At 40.9% G+C, this 26,710-nt stretch overlaps 1 protein-coding gene across 1 annotated transcript; it reads right to left on the reverse strand.

The window, feature by feature from the left end:
- Positions 1–234: 234 nt before the first annotated feature.
- Positions 235–23,262, reverse strand: vax2 (ventral anterior homeobox 2). The gene is made up of 3 exons (XM_085398327.1): positions 22,209–23,262; positions 18,042–18,229; positions 235–4,595 (listed from the first exon to the last, which is right to left on the reverse strand). Exons 1-3 carry the CDS (start codon positions 22,441–22,443, stop codon positions 4,095–4,097), a joined length of 924 nt encoding a protein of 307 aa, XP_085254453.1. The 5' UTR covers positions 22,444–23,262; the 3' UTR covers positions 235–4,094.
- Positions 23,263–26,710: the final 3,448 nt, after the last annotated feature.

Genomic DNA, 26,710 nt, shown 5'->3' on the forward strand with positions numbered 1-26,710 from the left:
AGCTCAAGCACGCAGATGTTGGTCATGTTTGTTCACTGACAAAGACAAACGAAATAAGCCTCTGCAAGGACTGTGGATTACAAATACTATCACTCACAACAAACTGTGAAATAACTTGTTTTTTTTGAGGGGGGGCATTTATTAATTATTATTTTCTTTATATTCACTCTTTAAAGTTGCATTTTTGGCCCTGAGGCAGGCCAGAGAATGAGAAATAAAACAGAACACAGGAGGCAAATTACATAGACATATATTTATATGCATATGAATAAAAATACATATACATATTGTACAATATCTTGGCAGAGCGTGAAAACTGCTCTGTCAGCCCAGAAACAGAAAGTAAGCCTCTTTAAATAAGTGCAAAATGTTAATGAGACAAAGAATTGTAAAGCATATATAAAGTCTTTTTTTTCCGAACTTTCTTTCACATTTTGTTTTTCCTGTTAAAATCACACGGAGCAGACATGGAGATAACTTGTGCAAAGACCCATTTATATATATTTATATATAAATTTATATCTATGTACATACAGTTTGTTCATCATAAGAAGTAGCTGGTGCCATTAGCTTGACATTAAAGTACTGCTCAAAGAAAAGAAGTTAGGGCCTCTGCAGGACCTAGGCTGTGCATAAACCAAAGAGTAAACCAAGCAGAATCAGTTTGTTGTCTTCAAAATAAACGGAACATTTTTCTCACAATCTCAAAGGACGAGAGCCGCGAGGAGGCCCGCAATGTTCCTGAAATGGTGGTCTCGCTTAAACAAGTGCAAGATGTCACACACGCAACAAAAGCAACACTTCCACGCTTCAGCTGGAACGAGAAAAAGAAACTAAGACGAAGGCTTTGTTGAACTGATGCAAAGCTTTACCCCATTTCCTTCTGTCAGGGAGAAGAAGGGCCGTCTCACTTATCCGGCTGTCCCCCCTCAACCTGAAGCCTGCATCTAATGAGCTGAGGACGCATTACAGTAAGTCCAGAAAGCATTCAGTGGCTGAAAGTTGAGGGAAAATATGGAGTTTGAGATTTCTTTTGCAACCACTGAACATTTTCTGTCATCTCACATTGGATGGGAAATGAGCTAAGAAGTTCAGTGTCTTCTGTCTTGTGCAGCTTAATGCAAAACAGTAGAAACACTTTTTTTTAATATCCACCAAAAAAAACAAAAAAACAAGAGAGAGAGACAGCAGAGGAATGAAACAACCTGGCTGTGAGAAAAAGACAAATAAACGAAAAGACTACATTGGCCCTACACGAGAAGCAAGCCTCCTGACCTCTCAGCTCCATCTCTCTGCTCAATATTTGATGCCAGAGCATGTGAATTATGGATGGTGCTTATAGAAAATAATACAGTGTTCAACAACATCACAGGTGCACTGCTACAGAAACCTACGAGTAGATAACAGGGGGATTTTTTTCTTTCTTTTTTTTTATTGCATCGCTGCTGGGCTCTAAACACAGGAGCAACAACAAATTACCAGCTACTGGCTGCTGGTACACGGGTGCAAAAAGGCCCGGTGAGCTGAAGGTCAGAATCTTTCCTGCACTCAGAAAGAAATGTATGTGCAGCCAGAAACATGCCCGGCTGTTTTAAACGTAGCCCCGGCCTTTACTTACAGGCACTCTTTTTCTTTTTTTTTTAAAATTGATGTCATGGCAGTGTCCTTTTTCTTTTTTTTAGCACATGTCAGGCCATCTTCAGTGAGTGTAAGAGAAAGAGAGCAGGAAATAAAACTCACAGTGAGGTGAAATTTATAAATGAATAGATACATGGGAAAACAGACGAGAGACGGGAGTGAAAAGGGGGCAATAACTCATCTGACACGCACAAATTGAGGGCAAACTGTTTCGAATAGCAGGCTCTCGCGGTTGATTCTGATTTGCTTTGGACAACAAGGAAACCTGGACAAATGGCATCTCATGGGGAAGAGAAAAATGAAAAATACAGGTCATTCAGCCACTTCCTTCCTTCTCATTCAGCCCTGAATGAATCAGACAAATGCTCTGTTAGTTCTAACACGAAGAGGGGAATTTAGCTTCAAATCAATCAATTAAAGAATGCAGCTGAAAGAAAGCATCAGATTATTTCAGGAGGGGAAATAACTTAGGATGTATTTTTCCTGGCTTTAATTCTGAAAATCACCTTCCTAAGAAAATAAACTTCTCAGGAAGGGTGAGGGGGTGAAAGTGGAGGAAATACAGGATGATGTAGAAACGCCATAAAAACATAAAGTGCTTTCAATGAGTGGTGAACGCAGACAGGCTGAGTTAAAGTGTAACAGTAGGGCAAAACAGGGCGGCTGAAGGAAAATCAACAGCCTGAGATTTTCTCATGTAACGCTGCGGCTTACTGTATCCTGAAAATGTTCAAAGAGATTAAGATTAGGGATGTGATGACCCGGTAAAACAGTACTTAGGTAGCTTTCATGTTGTTGTAACATTTCAAAAATAATAATTAAATAAACAAACCTGAAAAAATAGAAAAATTACACTATGGGTTATGAAACAGCAAATCCTACAGCTGTCAGGAAATCCAGCTGTAGGAACCTCTCAGAGCAACGGCCAGGTGTTTGGGGTGTTCAAGCGGATATCCTCTTTCATCCATTCATCATAGCCGATAAATTAAAAGAAGCTAATAAAAACTAAGGGATCATCACTACATAGCCAATGATTCTGCAAACAAAGACCTTCTTTTATCCTCTAAATGGACCGTTTACCTCGGTGCGACCAAAGCAGACCTCGAGCAAAAACCAGAAAGTTTCCGGTACCAAAAATCTGCATATTCATCAGTTTTTTAATCCAAACTGCAGCTGCAGCTAACGTTTTTCATCATCAGTTAATCTGACAAATGTTTTCTCAGTTCTTCTTTTAGTATGTGAAAGGTTAGCGGTGCGGTCGCTGTACCATCACAAATCATCTCGTTTGAAAAGCTGAAACCAGAAAAAGTTACAGGTTTGTTTTGTTGTTTGTTTGTTTTCTTTTGCTTGAAAAGCGATGATAAACAAGTTATTATCAAAACTGTTGATTCATTTTAATGTGTGATGACTTAACGATGGAGATGCAGCTTAAGCGCAGAGATCTCTGCGCTGAGAGTCGGTGCTTATTCTTTACGCCTCTGAAAACTTTCTCGGTCTCAGCGTCTTGAAGACAAGATTACAAGGTCAAACTGATACCGCTGGCCCGGGTTCAAAGGTCATCTCTCTCAGCCCGACCTCCACTTACTTCACCGGCCAGAGAACGCACGTGAGGCGCTTCTCGAGGCTTTATCTGTAAACGCTCTGGCAGACACTAACCAGCCTTCTTTTCAGCTTTCTTTTCATGTTAAACTGTTAGATCTAGATATGTGATTTTTGCACCATTTGTCCAGATCCTACCACATTATGTTTCATACACAAACACAACCAAAGAAACTTTTACAAAAACTACAGCTGGACACCAAACAGACTGATATTAAAATGCTACAGTTCTTTTTTTTCTTCTTATTCTTATTATTATCGTGAAAACACATCAACTAAAATCAAACATGGCCACGTGTACAGGAATAGAAATGTGTACATAAAGCTCTCTTTGAAATACCGCTCTTCTCATTTTTTGTTTTGTTTTTCTTTTTTTAATCCTGAACAGTAAATGAAGGCCTGTATAGAGAGAAAAATCACACACACACACACACACACACACACTGGACAAAAAGTGAAGAGTCGCTTAAAACCACTGCAAAGAGAGTGGTGATAAAAACATCTGCCTGTCGGAGTTCACGCAACATACACACATGGCATTTTTTTTTTTTCAAAAATCCACATGTTTGTTTTTTTTATGTGGGAGGGTGAAATCATCACTTCCTACCACATCAAGTCCTTTTCACCATTTTGTGTCAGTGTGCCAAACAGTGCAGTGGCACAAAATGGTGCTGTAAGAAAGCGACTTCCTCTCTTTTCTTTTCTTTTTTTCGCACTTCTATGAACCGGGCTGCTTTCTTGCCTCACTGCAGCCACTCAAGAGTCAAACAGGTGGCGGGGAGAGAGACTGAGGAGAAAAACTCTTCCAAAGACGAGCCCTGCTCCCCCAGTCGTCCCCTGAAAGAGGGGCATTACACTTAAGAAACTGTCTTCTTCCCACCCAGGTCTGCCTCCTTCCTGTCCAGCCGCATGTACGGCTCAAATGCTGAAGAGCCGCAGCCGTAGGAGGACGACAGTTCATGGTGAGCGCTCCCCAGGAGCGGCATGGAGAAGCAGAGGGGGTGAGGTGGCGGGACACCCAGCCGCGGGGAGGGCGGGGTGCCCCCCAGCGAGGGCAGAGAAAGCCCGAACGTCCCTCCTGGTAGGGAGCTGGGAGGAGTGCTGCTGCTGATCCCTGGAGAGGTGGAAGAGCCTCCACCCGGGCTGCTCAGCAGGGAGCCATTTGCTGGATGAGACGGAGGCCCCAGGAGAGATTTGGGTGGTGGGGGGGCAGGGCCTGACAGGAGGCGCCCCTGCTCTAGGAGGCGCAGGATGTTGCAGGTGGCCAAAGACTCAGACGTGGAGGAGGAGCGCTTGTCTGAATCCTTGGTGGTGTCCTTCTTCTGTTTGGTTCTGCGGTTTTGGAACCACACCTTCACCTGCGAAGGCAAACACAGTCTGTCAGCGGTGGAGTCGGCAAAAATGTTACGAGAAGAACTGAGAGATGATTTTGCCAAGACTCAAAGAATAGGACCAAATAAATTTTCAATCACAGTCGTGAAAACCCTGATTTTATTGCACCTTTTCTTCATTTCAGCACTGGAACGTCTCCAGAATCATCACACTGATTCACTTCATGCCAAAAGCTACACAGCTCCCAAAGTCTGAGGACACTTTGTGACCTCAAGTGCGCTGCAACAGCAAAACCAGTCATAGCCTCAGAACTCCATGAAGAACAAACAGAGATAGTTTAAAATCAAGGCAACAGCAAATGGATCAAATCTGTTGTTTCTGTCTGCAGCTTTGACCACGATTTTGCCCACTTTGTGGCCCTAAGAGGTTTGAAACGCAGAGTCTCAACTGAAACACTGGAAACTAGAATGCAAAAGGAAAAATAAAGTGAAAATTTGAAGCTGAAAGAACAAAAACGCTCTCGAAATCGTTCAGTTTCATCGTTCACAAGACATCGTGTTAACTGCAGCCAAACAGCAAAAGCTTGGTGAACTCTGTCTGTCCTTGTCTGCCATATTTAATTAATGAAGTGCAGCTTTAATGTACAGTATGCTTAAAACTTAGGAATGGCTACGGGGAGGCTGATTGAAGGGAACATAGGGGTCACGGGGTCACAGCTCATAGAGAGACACCTCTGTAAGGAGTCACCCATGAAAAATGTATAACATCCTGACCGAGATACAGCTAACTCCGTGTTTCGCTGCAGGTTCACTGTATCGCAGAGTGTGGCGCTAAAACGAGCAGCGTAATAATTCAGCATTTCCAACAAGCTCTCGGCTTGGTCTAATCAAAAATGAATCAAAATCATCAGCAAAAGGAGTCTGAAACAAGTTCAGGAGAATTAGGAAAGCTTCTGTGGAACGAGACGTTGTTACTTACAAGTATTCTCGTTTGATCTTTACTTAAGAACTACAATTCAAATTAAGGTTATTTCACTTTAATTAAAAAAATAATTAAAATGTTGTTTTATTTTTTAAAATTTTAGCAATTAAATTTATTCTAGTTCATTAAAAATAAAAGTTAGGAAGCTGTATGAAAATAATTTTAAAAAGAAGAACTGGAGCAAAAAACAACTGAAATAAAATAAAAGAGACTTGGAGTATGTGGTTAAAAAAAACTGTTTGACTGATTTTCACCCCTGAGACATGTAAAAAGAAAACTTTTAAAAAGTTAACTAAAACTAAATAGAAACTAGGAAATCCCTCCTGGAAACTGAATCAAAAACAAAATAAGTAAATACATTAAAAGCAAAAATAACTCTGTGGTGTCAGATGTGATTTAGCTTAACAGCCTAAATACTAAAGCTGCTACGCAATGCTCCGTTTGTGCTATAAAAAGCAGTAACTAGAAGCAGCTGTTTTTAATTCTCGCTTCAGACTTTAAAGCTGTTTTGAAAGATTTCAAAGTACATCGACATATAATGTTCATTTACATATTTTCAGTTTCAATTCATCAGCAATTTATAGAATAATTAATCTACAGATTTATTTCTGAACTAAATGATAATCAGGAAGAAAAAGATGCAAATGCAAATCTGAGCAGTTTTTCTTTCAGCTAACTTCTTACAAGCAGCTTATTTTCTACAGGTGGTGTTTCCTTACATGTCATCCTACCTTCTGATTACTTCATTTTGTTGCTGAGGTTGGAAACCAAGCTAAACTAAACCAAAGAGATCTCCCCAGGGATTTACGGTATTAAATAATATTTGTTAATCATGCCTCGTTTATCGCCCCACTTCTTCTCCGCTCACATCTATACGGTGTAAATTTATCCAACATTACACAACAGACGTTCCTAGAAATCCAGTAATCTAATCCCTGGTAAGAGGGAATTCCTGTTACAGGAGAAACATATAAACCTGTGAAGGATCTGCAGCTCATGGTAAAAAATAAAAGAAAAAAATACTTTCATATGACTGTGTTGATTGCACAACAGCCAAATGACACATACGAAGGAACGTAAAGCTACGTGAGCGTAGATCCACAGAGAAGTTATGCGTAAACTGGACCCACACAGAAAGTGGTCACATGACCCATCGCTCTGACAGAGGGTCTCATAGGAACCTACAGGCTTAAAACACCATTTCAACTTCATTTCATCAGGCTCACTGAACATGTTTGGCCTGATCTTAAACCTCATTGCTGCTGAAAATCACTGCAGTCCACTGGTAGATTTCCAGCTGCAAGTAAGAAAAAAGGGGAGTCGTCATGACCTGGGGTTTGTGTTGTGTTTGAGCAGAAACAAATTAAGAAAAGAAAGCACAGCAGCTGTGTGCTGAGATGGACTCGATCTGGATGTCTTCTGATGCCTCAGGGGCAACTGACAATGTGTCTGTGGTTCCTAGAAAAGCTATTAATGACTAAGCCTGTGACTGTAAATGCAGAGAAGTTTTTAAAAAGATCACATAAAAAATTAAACCGACTCCACGCGATGGCCGCTGGTGCAGACATGACTGGTATTGGCCTGTTGCTTTAGTACTAAGAAGGTAAATGATCATTGTGGAGAGCAAAAGAGGAAATGTGTTTGCTATAAAGCATTGGATAACCATCCTTTGTGACTTAGCCATTAATTTGGCCTTTTAAATCAATCTGCATTTTTTACTTCTTAATTAACCTCCGAGGACCTGGCGTCCACATATGTGGACATCACATTTTGGGTTATTTAGACTAAAATACTCAATTTTGCTCTACTGATATCCACTTATGAGGACATTATACTGCCATTGTTCTATAAAACTTTTAAACGAATATCCTCATATGTGGCTCTTATGTTTCTTAAAAACAAAAAGAAGGTTAAAAAAAAGTTGGTAATTCTTTGTTTTTACATTCATTGGGCCCCAATGACCCCAAATATCAAAGACAAATTAAAAATGCGTGCCGTGGAAGAGTTCTTAGGAGGTTAAGAATAACCAGACTTTTTTGGCAAGTGTTGCACTTCCATGACAAGCAGATATCCCGGGTAAAATTTCAGTTTCCATCTGCTGATCATAAAAAGTGCAGATCTGACCAAATCAAATCCCTAGAAATGTGTCCCATGCCACTGGAGGCTTCCATACATGCTCATCTAATCCCAACTTCTGTGAGATTATGGGACATTTAGTAAGAACTCAAGGGCACTTTGATGGTTCCTACGTACACATTTCGATCCTTCCCAAGGACCCTGCGGTCCTTCTAGACTCTTGCTGAGAGACGCTTTTGTTCAACTGGTATCAGCTAACTCTTATCTTCCAAAACATCAGAGCAATCCAGTAAGGCAATAATCTAAAGCTGTTCATTTTTATTCAGATAGTCAGTCTGGCTGGTGTTAACTACAGTGTCACTGTAACAGCTACTAGTTCAAGTGAGATCATAGTTCCAGCTACTGACGTGACACAAATAATGAGATCAGAGAGGATCCAAAGAATCCCACAGCTCAGAGAGAAATACTGATGCAAGCACATCTTACTGCAAAGACCCAAACGAGGCGCGGGGGGGGGGGGGGGGGGGGGGGGGGGATAGGACGTCAGAGACGGAGATAAGAGGGGAGAAGAGGGGAGGGACAACAGGAGGGTGGGAAAAGCATCAGAAATGATGTGTGCAGCATCATGTCCTTCCTTATAGTCCAGATTTCGTCCTCGTTAGCTCACACACGACCCTCTAAGACCTCTCTCTGTATCTTCACGTGCCTGCCAAATATCCAGTTAAAGGCTTTCACTATGGAGCAAAATCCCTTTCCTCTACCCTCATTGACGTGGGCGTGGCTTCCTCTCCTGCTCACATCAGTATCCTCCTATCCACTGCTCCAAACAAAAGGAGGGAGGGGTGGAAAAAAAGCTTTCCGATGTTTTACAGAGGGAAAATGATGAGAGGAGAAGAAAGCAAAGCTGCCTTTGGTACATCTACACTATTGGATGTAAATCCTTTTTTAATGGGATCCAGGGTTCAGCGTGGAAGCAGAGATTACCGAGGGAGATCTGGATCGGGTGTGACCTGCATTTGCCCTAGACAGGCAGACAGGCTCACCCTCTGCACCACGCCCTAATGCAGTACAGGGGGCATGGTCGGGGCGAGGGCGAAGAGTTTAGGACTGAGTCCTCCATGAGGTTATATTTAAAACAATCCAGCTTACGAACCAATATCCATCTCATTGTGTTTTCAGCCCAGACGTCCTTATCACTACATCATGGAATAACAAGAGCTTCATAAATAACTCCTCCTCAAATGCCATTAATGATGAAGAAGAGCTGCTAATAAAGGATCAAATGTTTCTTACATTGGTTGAGCACTCGCACTGAAGCCTTTGCATTAAAACCTCACAAACACATGCTTTCATGCTTTGAAGAGACAGTAATTTACTATATATTATTGCTTTTATAATTATTATTAATAATTACAACTCTGTGGAGCTGTGGTACGCTCTAAAACAGTCTTTTATTAAACATTAAGAAGTTGGTTTATCTATTAAATGATATTTACAGGTGCAGGCAGGCTTTTTGTGAATGTTCTTGTGTGGAAATATGTCATTATGTATATGGCTATTTTGAAAAAAAAAATCACATATGCATGTCTGTCTTGACCAGTGGATCTCTAGTTTAGTTTCCAGCGCGCACGTCACTTCTTCTCCCTGAAACCAGCCAATGCTGAGCAACAAAACACAATGTAAACAGTGATGGGGTAAATTCAGCCAGGTTGGGGTACGTTCAACAAAATGGAGAGATGATGAGGCCGCCGGGCACAGGTCAGAGGCCTTCACCGTGGTTACAGCCAGCTGCAAACAGCAAGGTGGGCAAACCGGGTTAGAGGTAGAAAGGTTAAGCCAGATCAAGACCCAATGTACAGATCAAGTGGGCATATGTGTGTGCACCTAAGCTTTGCTGTATCCAGCTAGAGATGGAGAACTGGAGATCATGAAAAGATTTATTTGTGTTTAGATGCATTTATGATTCTCAATTTCTTAATGTTTTTTTTTTTGTTTTTTTTTTTGCACTTTGACCCTTTTGTTGTATGCACTTGACCCCCCCGCACGATTGAAATCATTAACTACAACATCCCAGCAGCACTCTCTGACTGTATAATGGCTGTGTAATGCAAAGTGAAATGCGGCGCACTTTCTACGACTCCTCCACCCGCTTGTTGCTCCCACTGTGACCCTGTTGAGATCCCCTGATCTCAGGCATGTGACGAACACACAATGAAAACACTTTTCCATGGAGATTGTACCAGGCGCACCAGGGGCCACTGAACCATATATAATGCAATGATGGATGCTCGACTGTATGTAGCGCAATGGGCCACTGGCGACTCAGCTGTACTGTATGCGATGGGTTGGTAGCGGCTAGCTAATGGGCCGGACCAACTATCTATTATAAACTTACTGTCCTTTTAGTTTGGGGAAACTTACACTAATATCTATAAAACTGTTTCACAAAGATGATCAGTCGTATTTATGTCTCTGCACCTAAACTTAAAACTCACCTGTCCGTTTCAAAATAACCATCGTTATATTTGCTCACTTCTTAACCACTACCCTGACATTTGAATCATTTACATGCTTTTATTGTGAAGCCCCGTGGAGCGTTTGTTCTCAAATGCCTGCATAACCATGTTGTTTTAGCAGATGGCATCACGTCACACCGACCCTGGCCTCTCTCCATTGGCTCCCTGCATGTTTTACTTTAACGCACAGCAGAAATGCTCCTCCATCAGGGCCCCTCAGCTCTGCACAACCTGCCTGAGGAGAGACGCTTTAAACCGTCGAGGACTTCCTTAAATCACTTCTGAAAGCATATTTTGATAAACTCATTAACGCAGTGCTGTTGTTTATTTTCCACTGTCTTGTTTGTTGTCTCCACTGTTGCTGTAGCTTTTATAGCTTTTATTCCTTGAATGGTATTTATTAATATTATTGACATTTTGCTTTTCGCCCCTTTCCCCCCCATTAATGTTTGGCTTTCTGTTTTCATTTACCTCCTGTGTCCTGATTTTGTTCGTTTTTCAAAGCACTTAATAATAAGTCTTTTTAAAATGTGCTCTATAAATGAAGTCATTATAATAAAATGAAGTTTTTATGTACACACAGCAGAGGATGTGATCTCCTCATTGTTTCTGGGTATTTCAATATCACTTCTGTCGAGTATCAAAATGTGTGGTTGCAAAGAATCCCAGAATCTGCCCGTTTGAGGTTAAATGTACCAGATTCGATCATTTAAACACGTTCATGCATGAAAAAAATAGTAGTAGTATTGTATTAAAAGTAAAATCACCTCAGTTTAGGACTAGAAATCATTTTCACCTGCCTGATATTCACATCTCCCCTCCAAACTGTTGTCAGCAACACATTTCACCTGACCTCTAAACCTCAGAGCAGCTCCAGGTTCACTCCAGGTTCTATAAAACCTCGTTTTATAGAATCGCTGTTAGACATGGCTGCCTAATCCTCCTTAGCACAAAAGCACTCGGGACTGTTATGAGGCCCACCTCTCTCACTCTCTCTCTCTGCCCCTCCTTCCTGTCCTCTGTCCAATGACTGCTCTCCGTTTAAGCCATTACCTCCTCCCCGCGCACACTGCAACGTTAGCGATACACCGCACGCATTCAGCAAAAAAAAAACTCAGCAGGTGTTTGGATGTGGTCCATGACTTTTTGTGCATGTCACCCCGCAGTCACTTGAATTTCCCATCGCCTTCGGCACATGGTCTCGTCTTGGCTGCGCAGCCTCGTGATGCCCAAATCTGTGACAGTTGTTATTTTTTTTCCATCTTTCTGGGGAATCACAGCTGGTAAAAGCAAGCTACAATAAAGCGCGACTCTACCTTATTCTTAGATTTCATGTCTGTGCATGCATCACCTATAGCACAGGGGGTCCCGCATCTCCTCTGCTCAGCAGCTTTCCTGTTAAAGACTTTAGAGTGTTTTAAATGAGCCAAAATGAAAGCATGTAAAGCCATCTATGCTACTAAAACACTGTCGTTAAGGCCACATTTTAGATACTTGTACTCATCAGTATTTGACTGGATTCATTACCTTCTAATTTATTTAATTTGCTCCGCCTCCACATTTGCTCCGTTTATCTGACTGCTTCCCAGCATTCCCATTTTCAACCACAGGAGTCATTGCAATTGTCAAACTGGAAATCTTACCCAAAAAATAAGGGCCACATGGGAGACCTTTGACCCCTCTAATTGTCTGGCAACTTGGGGTCAGCTTTGTGTGTGTCTGTGTTTGTGTGAGTGTTTGTGCACATGAAGTGAAAACCTCTTGTATCCAGTTCTGCTGATTTCCTATTTCCCCATAAGCTGAAGGATTACAAGTTGCTCCATATGTTTGTAAAATTACCCTCTGCTTGGCTTCACACACTCTTCACTCTGCCAGAAACTGATGAAGCAAGTCAAATCAATCTATGAGAGTGATTAGGGACAAAGGCGGCGAAGAATTAATTGCTGTTATGTTCTGATTACCTAATCAGTTGATTAGATAATCAGAGCTTCACAGGTTTCTTCCTGACCATCGCTAAGTTGGACAAAGTTCCCATTTTGAAGACGACGCTCGAGTTTTAGGTCACTGCGGAGCGAAGAGGAAAGAGTTTGTTTCTTTTCAGCACCAAGTCCAAACATTTAATCTGAAAGCACAAAGGCAGCAAGTGTCCGTCTTTCTGTCTGTCTGTCTGTCTGTCTGACAGCCTCCCTTCCTATCTCTTTCTCCATTCTGAGTGTTTGGACAATCGCCGTACTGTGCGGCCGCCTCTCTGCTACATCTGCAAAACTATACGTAATGGCCAGGCCCTCTACGCTCCAGACGATCGGCCAGACAACGTCTGTCTGGGCCGTCATGGAGAACAATACGCACAACGAGCACATTCACTGTAAGCAGACACCCGCAGGAGCACGGCTCGTCGTCTTGTCTCAGAGGAACATAGCTGTCTTTCAGGGATCTATCGGCATGTACGTAAAATCACTTTCTGCTCGTGTTATCAAAAAAGGAATTTTGTATATCTAAAGGAGGAAAATCGGATTTCCCATAGGGCTTAATCAGGTCCATAATACACCTCTCTTGCTATTTCCCACTAAAACATTGACCGTTAAATAATATCATGCAAAGAATTTTGCACAGTTGCACAAGCAAACGGTAACTTCAGTTTCATAAGAGGTCAGAAAGGTTCATCGAGAGCCACGTTTCTCTCCTTTTACCCTCACATAGTGCTCAACATAACAATTATTAATTCATTAATACATTTTATTTATGAACCACTTTGCAAGCTGCTAAGAGAAGCCTTACACAACCGGTTACAAAGCCAAAGTTACAGGTTTTGGGATCCACATTAGATCATCTGTGACCTCTGACCCCTCTGCAGTACAGTAGGCCACAAAACAAAAAGCAACAAACAGCATCATTTGAAGTTTTTACAGCCATTAAACTGCTCTCCAGGCTGTTTGGCATCAAGAGACAGTCCATCTGAGAGAAAAGACATCAGACAGGGCAACAAACAAAGCATGACACTCATTTTGGGTGACTTATACACCTGCAGCTACATCTGAGAAGTTCACTCTAACACTGGCTGTACACTTCCTTCCATCTATCCAACCATCCACCCATCTTCTACCACTTATCCAGGGCTTCAGGTCACTGGGACAACATGAGCCAGTCCCTGGCTACCGCCTCCAGCTCTTCCAGGGGAATAAAGAGGCATTCCCAAACCAGGTGGATTGCAGGTTGGACATACCCAAAACACATACACACTAAAATGTGCTTCTTTTACAGAGTGTTTGGAGGCCAGCAGGGACAGAATCTGACTGGGCCAGAAAACACATGCAAATCATTCGTGTGCACACTCACCTGAGAGCTCAGTGAAGAAAACAAACTAAAGCAGACTGAATGATTTGTTTGGGATAAAAACAAGAGAAAGTTAAGAGCCGATCTGTGAACGAGCTCCACCTGCTCTGATCCAACACTTTTTACATGAAGCCAACTTTGTGTCCCACATACTAAACAATTTAACGGACAGCACACTGCACTGCACAAAACATAAGTTTTTTAAAAATATATTATCACAATATTCTTTTTTAATTCTCTTGACACTGAAATACCTTAATTTACACAAAAAATCTTCTCATACTCCCTTCTTCAATTTTTAAAATAAATAGGCAGTGGAGGCTGATAAAGAGAAGATATAGGAGACACTTTAGACTTAGATTTTACTTTCTGTACACGGAGAAAAAAAAATCTAAGGGTTTGTAGTCACAGTCCTAGATCCTGGAAGAGATTTATTTTGGAGATTTTTTACGTTTCTAACAGCCGAATGTTAAAAGATGTCTAACAGAAATCTAAAATCAGTGTTTATTTGCGGTGCATTCAAACAAATATGTTAAAAAAAGGTGTGCATTTGTGCTAGCATATGCCCAAATGTGCTCTGTTCAGTCAGCTATAAATTATCTATAAAACACGATCTCTTCCATTTGAGGCAGGATTACACCACAGCACAGAAACCATTAAATCCACAGCTTTCTGTGGAAGGGCTGCAGACAACAAAAGGCTGAGACAAAGGCAACCTGTACTTCATCTGGAGGGCAAACACACCACTCGAGCTAGTGGAGAGATTTAAAGAACACACAAGTTTGTTTTTCTTTGTTTTTTTGTTTTTTCCTGGCTGAAAATGTTGTACATGCTTTTATATATTTTTTTTTTTACATTTTTCTAATGCTGACAGGCCATGTGTTTCGTCTGGAAGTGTGAGGTAGAATACACACGATAACACACACACATAATGTGTCCTAAAATACAGACGGTTACATAGACTTTCACTGAATCAACTGATTTCTCTGACTGCCATCCTAAAGCAACTCCACATGCAGGAACACACCTCCATAAACATCCATCAGTCCTCCGTTATCCAACCAAAACTGACCATGAAGGTAACAGAAATGGAGGCTTCATGTACAGTTCAGGCTTTGTGTGTGTGTGTGTGTGTGTGTGTGTGTGTGTGTGTGTGTGTGTGTGTGTGTGTGTGTGTGTGTGTGTGTGTGTGTGTGTGTGTGTGTGCTCCAGCCCTTCCTGCTGTGTTGTCCAGTAGCGGGGAGCCACCTGCCGGGATGAAGGGGGAGCTCTGAGCTGGTAACAGATTACAGAGTAACGCGTTACAACAGAGTGAGGGCCACGAGTGACCCTCTTTACACCTGCTTTGTTCATACGTGGACTCAAATGTTTCAATGAGGCTGAAGTCTTCGGTTTCTCTGAATTGTTTCAGTCAGAATAATTTAAGAAAAATAACTGTAACTGTAACCCTCATAAATAACACCTGTTCTCTTCTCTCTCACCCTGCTCTTTGTACTCTTTCAGCTCAATGCAGAAAAATCATATATATATATATATATATATATATATATATATATATATATATACGAATAAACTAATTTAAAATTAACTTCTACCACACTAACAGAGCTCCACCCATTTTTATGGATAAATGATTGCATATGAGAAGAAGATTTACGCTTTCAAACTCGGGCCAAAATCACCAGAATCAGATTTGAAAGAAAGTGCAAAGTTTACATTTACGTTTTGGAGCTTGGAACACGTGAGAATAATAGTTTTGATATTCAGATGCTGATCAACTGCTGGAAGTGACTTTTACTTCTTATTTATGTGTTTTCTATATTTTTATATTATATGAATCAATTATGGAAATTTGTGTGTTTGTGAGCTGATTCAGGGTCAGCTTGAATACAAGCAATACCGGGAGTTAGGGATTTTTTTAATTTTATTTTTTAATTTAATTTAATGTATTTATAAATGTATTATATATTTTTTTTATTTAGTCTTTTTCATTTCAGTGATCACTTGATACAAAAGAGTTTGGCATAAAAAATAACGATGAAAGATGTACAGAGAAATACGCACATTTTCACCATATTTTAATTGGAAGTTAATCATCATCTAAAAGTCAATCATATTCCCACCGAGTAAACAAAATCGAAACTACCCCAAAACATGGACTTTATTCTAAAGTGCTTTAAGCCCTGAGGCCTTCTGCTGTTTTTGCTTTCCAACAGAAATTGTTCACGATAGATAGATAGATAGATAGATAGATAGATAGATAGATAGATAGATAGATAGATAGATAGATAGATAGATAGATAGATAGATAGATAGATAGATAGATAGATAGATGTAATTGAGTTCCTTTTAAACGTAACGCTCTTTAATTGTAGCATGAAAATCAGATTACTGCTCGAAAATCTTTAGAAGCGAACTCAAAACATCAACAAACACCATAAGTCACCAGAAAGCCAGAAAAACATCTCCAAACATCTTCCTTAAAGGGGGTCTGAAACTTATAAGAGCTCCTATCTTTCCTTTGTGATTGGTCGCGATTAGCCTTGAATGGCGCATTTGCCTAAAAACATGGAACCGCCACCGATAGAAAGAGGATAATAATGAGGAAGAAAACGCCTCTAATGCCAACTAAAAGCCTTTCGATCACGCTTAAAAGCTGTTCCCATAGCATTAAGAAATTTCGACTCCGTGGGTTTAATATTTCACATCAAAGAGATTTTTTTTCACTTTTTTTTTTCACGTCACTTGAAGGCCAGACAGTTTTTCATTCAGCCAATCCTCAGCAGCAGGAAGCTGAGGCCCTCCCATTAACACCCCTATATGCAGCGCTAATGAGGGACACAGTGGCTGCTCTGTGTTTCACACACGTCCATCCGACCACCTTTATTTGTGAGGGCATGTTTTGAGGTACTTCACAATTGGTTTGCTTCGCGCACGACGAAGATGCGCAAAAGTGCTGCGTGTTTTTGCTTGCAACTAGTGCTTTCACGCAGGCGACGCGTCTCGGTACACAGCAGTGTTAAATCGACACTAGAGAGTGGGTCCACTCCTCTGAGTGTTAAATATAACACTGTTGAGTGTTAAATGAACACTTTTGACAGTGTTATATTTTTAAAAGTAACCTAGTCAGTGTTGAAGATTAACAAAGACTAACACTGAGCAGTGCTGATTTTCTAACACTGAAAAATAACTCAAAATGTTAGAAATATTCCAGTGTTTATATATATATGAAAAAAACATGAATATTAAAAAGCACACATTTGGACAGCAGAAGTCCAACTCACCTGTTTTAATCTTTAACATAAAGTGCATAAAGTGAAGTTACAGAGGATATAAGTTAATGCTGATTTACATCTGCGCCAAGCTTTTTATTGTTCTACATATGTCAACTTGTCCTTCAGCCAACAGTTTAGCCAGTTGTAATTTGTAATTTAGGGACAATTCTCTGAAACCAGCTCATTTTTAGAAGAAAAGAAAGAAACATAAAGCCTGCTGTGCTGCCGCTGCTGCTAATGCATAACTCCATACAGCTATGACCTCTGTGGTTGGGCAGGAATGAATGACGGGAGGTGGGTTCAGGAAAGAGTGCCATGAAATGTCACGATCTATTTTTTTGTGTTACAAAAACACCAACCCCCACCACCACCACCAATCATTTTCTGTAGTTTTTTGTTCACTGTGTGCTCAGCCTTGATTCTGTGTGGTTTCTTACCAACGTACAACCAAATAAACTGAATTAATAACTATGTATTTACATTTTAATTATATTTCTCTGCGTTTGCTGACAATTAAAACTTTTGAAAAGACAAAAGACATGCACTTTGATCGTAACACACAAGCAGCTAATGTGCATCCACATGTGTCACGGAGATGTTGACTCACCAAGAGGCTGTGGTTTGAAATTCATCAAAAAATGCATATATACCTAAATGCAGGCAGAGGTATTTTAAAAGCTCCAAAAATGGACTTGTGGTAGATACTTATTGATCCCATCACTGTGAAAACATGTGTTCATACTTGGCCTGGTTAGGCCTGCGGGCTTTAGGCTCATTCCAGGCCTGTATCAGGTTCAGTCAAACCCATGGGGTCTATTTGTGGATCATTCTGCTTCATTTTATGCACGGGGCGTTTAAAAAAATGAATGAATGAACATCCCTGTGCTATAAACCTAATTAATATCTTGAAAACGGACATAAATAAACAATTTTCTGTGGAAAATTATTCTGTGCTTTGCGACTCCTCGTTTCCGATTGGTCGAGGAGCCAATTAAAGATTCTGCTCACACCTGTACTCACAATTAAGAAAACATCTGTCTGTCGCTAATCGAACCACCGCTTTAGCTAGCCAAGTGTAGCAGAGGGCTGTGATGTTATTAAAGTAGCCTTTGTTATGAGATAAATTTATTGGCTAGGAACCGGCTACTTAACTTAGTAGCTAAGTGCATAGTTGGAGAAAATTTTGTCACGGCTAATTATTTTTAAATATTTATAAACCGTTTTGTTTTGTTTTGTATCATTTTTTAAAAGTATTTTTGGTCCAGAGCAGCTAGCTCCGTTTTGGCCTTACCTGCGTTTCCGACAGATTCAGCTGTCTCGCGAGCTCCGTGCGCTCGCGCCCCACTACGTACTGGCACCGCTGGAACTCGAGCTCGAGCCGGTACAGCTGTTCGGCCGTGAAGGAGGTCCGCGTGCGTTTGGGCCGATCCAAGTCCAGGCCCTTGGGCAGGACGATCTCTCGGATGGTGCCTTTGGCGTCTGTCCAGAAAAAGAAACGTCGATTCGGTTAAAGTAAGTGTTAACGTGAGGCTGTGGTGGTTATAACATAGCAACAGATAGCTGCTGAAAACGAAACAGAGAAAAACAGCTAAAAACTAGATTAATCGACTTTCCAGCAGCTGCAGACTTCAGAAACAGAACTATAAAGATACTAAACCGGCCAATATACGACTTCAGAGAGAAAACACGGAGGCAAACAGACTCTGTTATCAGTAATGAGCCTGGGTGTTAGGTGTTGTAAATGATGGCACATACTTTTAATGGTATGTTAGTTGAACCAACGTGCCATGTTATCATTAAAACTGAATTAGTTGGGTTTAAACTTGCCCTGCGCCCAAAACGCAGGGACATACATGAGGCTTGTAGAGCTGAGGGCCATGTTGGGTTAACGTGCGTAAAAGATAAATAAATAAATAAATTTTAAAAAACCAAATTTGTGTGACGCATTGTCAAATTTATGGTACTGCGAGTATTTGGCTGTTGGTCAGTTCCTTTAAAAAAATTAAGTGTTGTATCACTTAATTTCTGCCCTGGGTCTTAAACAGAGCTACTAATGTGTTTTGTAACACTGCGACTCAGCTGCACAGAAGCTCTCTGAGCATCGTTTCCACTCCAAGCACCAGGACTGCGCGCCGTTATCTGCCCCGAACATTAGTTAGCGCGCACGGTTTCTATGGGTGGCAGCTTTCCTGCTTTTTCCTTGTGTTGACTTTTAAGTATTATTGTTTCATGTTTGCCATGACTTTTTTCCCTCCCAGAATAATGAAAACACCGGGAAAAAAATAATAATAAATAATTTCATACATTGAATCAGACCTAGTGGAGAGCCGAAAATTAAAAAGTCCTTGATAAAAAAAAAAACCCCACCCGTATTTCTTAAAAAAGAAAAAATTAAAAAGTTTGTTTGTTTTGTTTTGTGTTTTTAAACCACGTGTCCAGCCCGTGTATTTGTGGTCTCACTGTAGCTACGAATATTTGTTCGTATTTATCACAACGAATGGACGCACCGGCCAGACATGATCCCGTCGTTGTCCACGGTTTTTTCAGGTCATAAAATATGTACTCCAATAAAATATGAAGAGCTTTGAATAAAATATGAAACAAAACCGATTGAACTGGAGGCACATAGTGTTTTCTACGGGCAGGACATTGCTAACGGTAAGAGAAACGCATAGTGTGCGTAAAAACAAAACTCGTTTTTTTCTTTTGTTTGTTTTTTGTTGTTGTTAAGCTGTGCAGTTACATGGACTTGTTCGGCTCCTATAAATGTCAAACACCCTCTTCTTTGTAACGTGGAGTTGAAAATGTAAATAAAACACAGCAGGTAAGTTAAAATGAGGATTGTTGCGTAAAAGACAAAAGGCGGGTTGTTTTTGCGTTTTGGTGACAATTAGAAGCGTCTGTGAAACGCCGTGAATTCATCAGTTATGGTCCCTGCACGCCATGAGCTGTACTGAAAACGCATTTCAATCCCAGCCCTACCAACAGCTCAAACACAAGTGTTTGGTTACCCCCAGGTCCCTGATGCATAATGAGCTCTCCGTCTTTACGCACACATAGTTTATTTGCATAAAGTGTAGCCAGGCAAGAGAAAGGAAGGGGGAAAATCTTCTCTTCAGAGAGGCTAAATCTACTTAAACACAATCATACAGTACATACAGTTTAGATATGTCCTTGCTCGAGCAGCTCGAACTGAGCAAATATTTGCAAGCAGAGGAGGAAGCCAGCGGCTGTTTGCAGACCTGCTGACCTCTCGATGACCTCGGTGGCTCCGCGGAAAAGCCGGCCTCAGCTCGAAAAACAAATCCTACCGACGTTTAACCACACACTATCCCCACCTAAATGGCCTCACAGATCTGTCCTCCAGGCCTCTTTTTCTTCTCAGATGATCAAACTGAGGCAGCACAATAAGGACCGTATGTTCCAGCACTAGGGAGTGACGAGTGCTGAGGATTCACAATGAACACCTGACTGCCAGATCTCTTAATACAGAACTACGTTTGATTCAGTATGTCCATAAATAATCACAAACACTATTTTACATACAGATAAAACGCTCGAATAGAATCACCCAACAATGTTTAATTATGTGCAACAAAGAGTCAGAAATAAAGAATGACTCTGTTATTAATAAGCCGTGTAGGTGCATTTCTACAGGAGCACAGACGGTTTTTAGACCTCTTACATGGACATTTCTCTCCCTCTTCCTGCCATAGCCCTCCTAGTGAACTGTAGTAATTTTAATATTCTCTAAAGCTAAATATGCTTTTTTCCCCGCTTAGTGTGAGCCATGACAGCGCACGACAAAACGCTCGATGAAAGCTAAAACTAAACCAGCCAGCAGCCACAACATCCTCAGCTTTCTATAACCTGAAAACTGATAGGCCGACATACCGAGTCTGCCCACAGCGGTTACACACTCCTGCGAAATAGATCCCCATCGAAATAACGCTCAGATTTTATTTTATTTTTATTGTCCTCTCTCAATGCAGAGAAGCTGACGTTTATGTTTTTTCATAAATGAAATGCATTCTGGGAAAAAAAAATCCATGCAGGAAACTCTTACAATGGCTCACAGTTTTCAAATATTCTAAATATAAATCAATATTTTAAACGAGGTTAAGACAGTTATTTCATAACTCAAATTATATAATTTTAATTTAATTTGCAGCTGGCCTAAAATATGTCTAACTGCTGTTTTATGTATGTTTGTGTATTTTACATACATTTAAAAAAGTACATCATGTACTTTTTTCATATTTTTTTAGCTGTCATCGGAACACATGATTTAAGTTCTCTTTTTATGTTTTCCATGACTCCGAAAGAACTACCAGCAATCATTTACGAACTTTAAGGATTAGAAACGGATGTATTTTATTTTATTATTATTTTTATTTTCTTCTTGACTTCATATTTTATCGGAACTTATTTTCTCACGATCTTACCCAGATTTCTGACCTCCTGCAGGAGAGTGTGGACTTTAACACTTAATGAAATATTATGTATTAATATTTGTAATAATATAATGTTACTGACAGAAAAGGCAATACACACACACTTATGTGTGTTTATTTTGTGTGTGTGTGTGTGTGTGTGTGTGTGTGTGTGTGTGTGTGTGTGTGTGTGTGTGTGTGTGTGTGTGTTTTAAAATATATATCAGTTCTTTTGCACAAACAGCGCGACTTCTCCCTGATTTTAAGTTTTAAGCCTTTCTTTTACTTCCTGCACCTCTCAGCTGTGATTTGAAGCAGCTGCACTCACTATCGCTTAAAGGCAAAATATCCCTGCTGTTAGGAAAATATAAGGCATCATCTCACTGAAGCAAAATGTCCCTGTTTTCATTATTGATTGGACTAATTAATTTTTTATGCTCTCACACGAACAAAGGTGCGGCCACAATTGATGCAACCAGTATTAGTCGATGATTTGTCTCAGAGGTTTAAGTTTGCATAAGTATGCATAAGTAAAAATGACTTAGAAAGCGAAGGTGTGTTTACTCCCCTACTGTTGCTGTTTAAAACTGTTATAGTTAAAGTGCACGCCGCCTGTTGTTACTACAATAGATACTTTTTTTTCTTTTTTTTCTGGGTCTCTCTTCACCAGATGTGTCATGCTCACATCATACGCTTTGTTTAGAAGTTCAAGTGTGTGTTTGATAAACTTTCACAGTTTTGACTCCATATAAACACAAGTGTTTCTTCTTTTTATTTAATAGTTTGATATGATATTTAAAACATTTCCAGGAAAATTCTTACCACTGTCTAAAGTGTGTATATTTTATTTTAAATGCATTGCCTGGCTGCACTGTGTATCTGAAGTTAGTCTATAATCTAAACTGTTTTTGTTGTACATCCACTTAATTTATTTATGATACTCGTGTACTGCGTAAAATTTGACAGATCTTTGTCTGATCAGCAGTTTTAAGCACAGGACTAATCTCTTCGTTTTGTCCACTCACCTCTTACTAAAATTCTCCGGCAGTAGTCAGGGTCCACTCCCAAAAGTTTGTCATGCCCGTCTTCGCTGGAGGAAGTCGGCGTGGATGCTGATGTTCCCGGGGTGTCGGTGGAGCTCTGAACCGGAGACCGGTTCCCTATCTCGGAGCGACACTTTGTTTCCATCCTGTCCGGACACAGTGGGTTGGGACCACAGCGGTGGTTCCCATCGCCCATAGTCGTGGCCTGGTCAAACATCTACAAGTAAGTTACAATCTATAAGATTAGCTTTATCTCTCCCTCCTTACGTCACTTCCACTCAGTCCTCTCTTTCTACTTTCTTCACCTCTTTGAAAATGTTCTCCAGAGACGAGGAGAGCATGCCCCCCTCTCCCTCCAAAATAAAGTAGATCCAGTTACAAAGGAACCATGTGGTCCTGCAAAGGGACCGTGGTGAGCTTCAGGTGTTGCTGCATGACGCACGGTCCGGAGTCCAAAACCGAAGCAAGAGTTAGCCGGGCCTAGGGGGGGGGGTGAGAGCGAAAAAGAGACCTCGATATATTTTCTCTAACTATACGAGGTGCAGGAGGAATGCATGGTGCGGGCTGCAAGGGGGGCAACAAGATCTACGGAGGAGCGGGGAGGTGCCACTCACACACTGCTCACCCACATAGAAATAAAGTGTGAGGAGGCGCTGAAAAAAACCCCCACAGCGGCCACAGTTCACCGTGCAGAAGTCAGGAAGGAAAGTTTCTCCTGGTTTGTCCAGCGCAGCAGCCTGTTACTTCACTCCTGGTCAGATCGGCTGCCTCTGCAGATCCGTGACTGCATGTTGATGATGATGATGATGGTGAGATGGTCACATAAGGGGGTCGTCCTTCTCCTGCTTTTGAAAGGCGCACAAACAAAAAAAATGTCTGTGTTGAGACCCTTCTAGAGGGTGTCGGGTAATGGGGTCACATTTGCTCGCAGAGTCTCGAGCACTCTTGTTGGTTTGTTGACAATTTGCTTTACAGCTGAAACATCACGTCTGAGCGGGGCGGCTCGAGCACCCTGCCTACATCAGAGCAGGAGAGACGGTGCTGTGTGGATAGCATTTGTGGTGACACGGTGCACTTTACAGAGGCAGGAACCAGACGTCATTTCCTGCCCGCACAGAGTCGCTCTCCCATTGGTCCACCGGCAGGGCATGTTTTCACTAGAGGATAAGCGGCGCTGTGGACTGCGATCAGGCACAGAGATATGAGACGATTATTTTTTTTCCTGCAGTATTTCTCTGGAAACAGCCCGAAGAAGCAATGCACGGGTTTCCCTACAGCATCAGCACCAGCTCTGACTTTTTATGTGTGTTTTTGTGTTGTTGTACGGCTGAACTCTGAGCTCCTCACTGCGGTCCAGAAAAACAATGAGTGCAGATGCACAATGAACAGTTCTGACCCAGTAAGGTAAAGCCTGAATTATTCTCAATATGTCTCAGTTTAGCTCGATTTTTTTCCCTCACTCGATCAGAGGCACTAGCAATTCTCAATGGAAGCCTCTTAACACCAGGAAAAAAAAATATATATATATATATATTTGAGCTGTGCAGTAAAATATATGCTTAATTTCCTGCTTATTAAATCCTGGATGTTCTTATCGGTCTTTGCCACATATTGGGAATAAACAGAAAGCCCCCTGCCCTGCTCGCATGCTGTGAGCGTTTCTAAATCTATTCTTCATTCACATGAACCTTCGAGTTCCCTTTTTCTTATTGAAATCAAAATATTACGATACTAGTCGTTTTTTAAAACCGAAATCATGATTTGGGGCCATTAAATAAATTTCTATATTACTAGACTGTGCTGTGCGTTGAGGACAGAGTCGCTTCAATACGCAGAACCTCAAAAACTGAGTTGGATTTTTTTCTGAGAAAGTTGTTGTGCCCCTGAATGTTGTTGTGATGAGGCCATAATTTTGTAAAAAAATAAATAAAAAACAAAGCTCATAGCTAAATAAATAAATAAAATACATGTATTTTTTTAAATGTGTGGTATCTACAAAATATTTTATCTGCATAGCTTTAGTTCAGAGATTGGATTTTTAGCTTCCAGCCAAAAGCAGCTGTATCCTGAGGATGGATGCAACAGCAGCAAAACACGTGTTTTGAAAATTTAATCCGGTGCCATAGTGTCACAATCTCCACTCTGAAAATGACCAAAGAGTTAAACCAACTGTCTGAATAGGCGTTCCGGTTATTTTGTCCACCCCCTTAGCCTGCACAGAATTGTCTGGTCTCTTGTTTATGATATGGATGGTAAGCACACTGCACGCTGTTAACACACAAATCTGTCACAAGCACTGAGATGAAGCAGCACAAAGTGAGGTTACAATTTGTTTTCCATTGGAGATAAAGCGGCTCATTGCCAGCGCCCACTGTATATGCGCGGAGTCATCTTTTCACCGGTCTATTTTCTTCTGCCAGCTTGATGTTGATGGTGCAGCCGGTAGTTTGTTGTGATTGTGAGATAATTTCAGTCGCGGGCGCAACTGAAACATTGGATGGAATTTCCTCTTTACAGGTGAAACGTGTCTGAAAACAGCGCGGAAAAAGGGGGGCATTTTGAATGGGATTATATAATTATAGTTTTGCCGTGTGTGTTTTTTCTTATTTTTCTTATCCGAAGCCGTAATTACTGCGCACAGCCATGGGTAGTTACTCCTTTCAGCTGGCCTAATCTCACAGAGTATGAATAGAAACTGTCAATCAGACGCTGCACTCTGCGGAGAGACAAGAGGGGACTGATTGCTGCTGCTGCACAGCGACACACACACACACACACACACACACACACACCTTCTTCCTCGTTGTCTCCAATGTTTTTGCCCTCCAAAAAACAGATTTTTCCCTCCATATTCAATTTTCTGAAGACTCCTCATAGCTTGATTTCTTTGGGTGTTTTTAAGAAACATTTTCATGTTTCTAATATGTTAACAAGTACAGATTATTTATTTATTTATTGGCTGCTACATTTGATGCCTAATTGTACCCCAGTACTTCCATTCAGGCCTGGCTGCCGACTGACACACCTGCTTGTTTAGGCTTTTTAGAGAGCGTTAGATGGATGGACACATGCATGATAGAGAGATCAAGACGGGGACAACCCTGTGTTGTTAATAAACAGTGAACGTGCACAAACAGTGGTTGCATGAAATTAAAAGACACGGCTGAATTTGTGCAATAGTAAACAGATCGGTCCTCTTCAAAAGATGCCCCAAAACAAACAGGCGATAAAGTGTTTTGTTTCACCTTAAATGCTTCATATCAAAAACATTTACTGTGGCGATATAGGGAAGCACTTAAATGCTGGTGTACATTTAAGAAACATTTGGATGCTTTTTATATGTTAATACAGCATCAATTTACACGCATTTAATACCGAAGTGGTTCTGTGTAATGTTTTTATTCTAAGTGCCCTCATTCGTAATTTCAGTTAAGATGTTTGTTTTTTTTCCAACATACTGACTTTCTTAAACTTTCCTTTTGCGCTTCATTTTATAGTCTGCACTCGTCACTATTCATTAAATGTCGCTATCGCATTGGAAGTATAAAATAATGCATAATAATAACAATAATCTTTTTTTAGAAAGTTTTTTTCCTTATGCTGTGCTGATCTGAGTTCAGGTTTATCCTGAAAAAACAACAACAACAACAACAACAACAACAACAAATTTCCCCCACTTTTGTTTTTTAGTATCATCATGGTGAGATCCAAATTTAATCTCCTGAAATCTCACTTACATTAAATCAAAGCGCATATTCTGCGTCACATGATACCGGTGTTTACAGCCACCCAGACCTGCGCACTGTTTGGAAAAGCTCGTGCCCAAAGGCCAAAAGAAAAAAACGCTTTATTTGCGTCATTCACCGACTGCCTCATCTGCGCCCCCACCACCACCACCACCGCCACCCCGTGTGCGGATTGCGGCCTCGTGGAGATGAATCTGATCAATCAGATCAATCAACAGAGATTACTGTAATCCCGGAGGTCAGTGGGAGGGCACACATCTCACACAAGCTCTGCGCAAACATGTCCACGTGTAAGAATCCATGTAACGATTTTTATTAGAATTGTTAGAGTTTTCACTTTAACTTCATTTAATGAGCAAACCTGAGTGTTGCCTCTGTGGAGCCATGCCAAACACAGCTATGTGAATATAAAAAACAAGTGAAGTTTTTATCACAATTTAAAGGGGAAAAGTCTCCCACTGGAAGATTTCAAACGAGGACATAAAAGGCTGCACGAGCCTCTTAGAAACTCTTTTAAAACAAAAAACAAAACAAAACAAAAAAACCACAAACAAAGTGCGTTAGATGTCACACACGAGCCTCCACGGAGTTCCTGTTTGTTCGGTAAATGTGCGCGTGCAGTGTGTGTGAATGCTGCTGCTCGTTAAAACGGACGCAGAGGAGCTCTGGCCCGTTGAAGGTTTCTCTACAAAGTTTTTACGTACAAAGTGGAGGAAACTAACTTTAACAAGTGGTCCA

This window comes from Rhamphochromis longiceps, linkage group LG3 (genome assembly GCF_057381845.1).
Source record: "Rhamphochromis longiceps isolate RC_006_pf linkage group LG3, R_longiceps_female_GT1.1, whole genome shotgun sequence".
Taxonomy (NCBI): domain Eukaryota; kingdom Metazoa; phylum Chordata; class Actinopteri; order Cichliformes; family Cichlidae; genus Rhamphochromis; species Rhamphochromis longiceps.

Excerpts from the sequence above, each read along its gene's own strand:
- vax2 (XM_085398327.1), bottom strand. The coding sequence starts at position 22,443 with ATGTTTGACCAGGCCACGACTATGGGCGATGGGAACCACCGCTGTGGT. Across the intron at positions 18,230-22,208 it reads CCGGAGAATTTTAGTAAGAG|ACGCCAAAGGCACCATCCGA; the intron begins GTGAGTGGACAA and ends TTTTCTGGACAG. Across the intron at positions 4,596-18,041 it reads TGAATCTGTCGGAAACGCAG|GTGAAGGTGTGGTTCCAAAA; the intron begins GTAAGGCCAAAA and ends TTGCCTTCGCAG.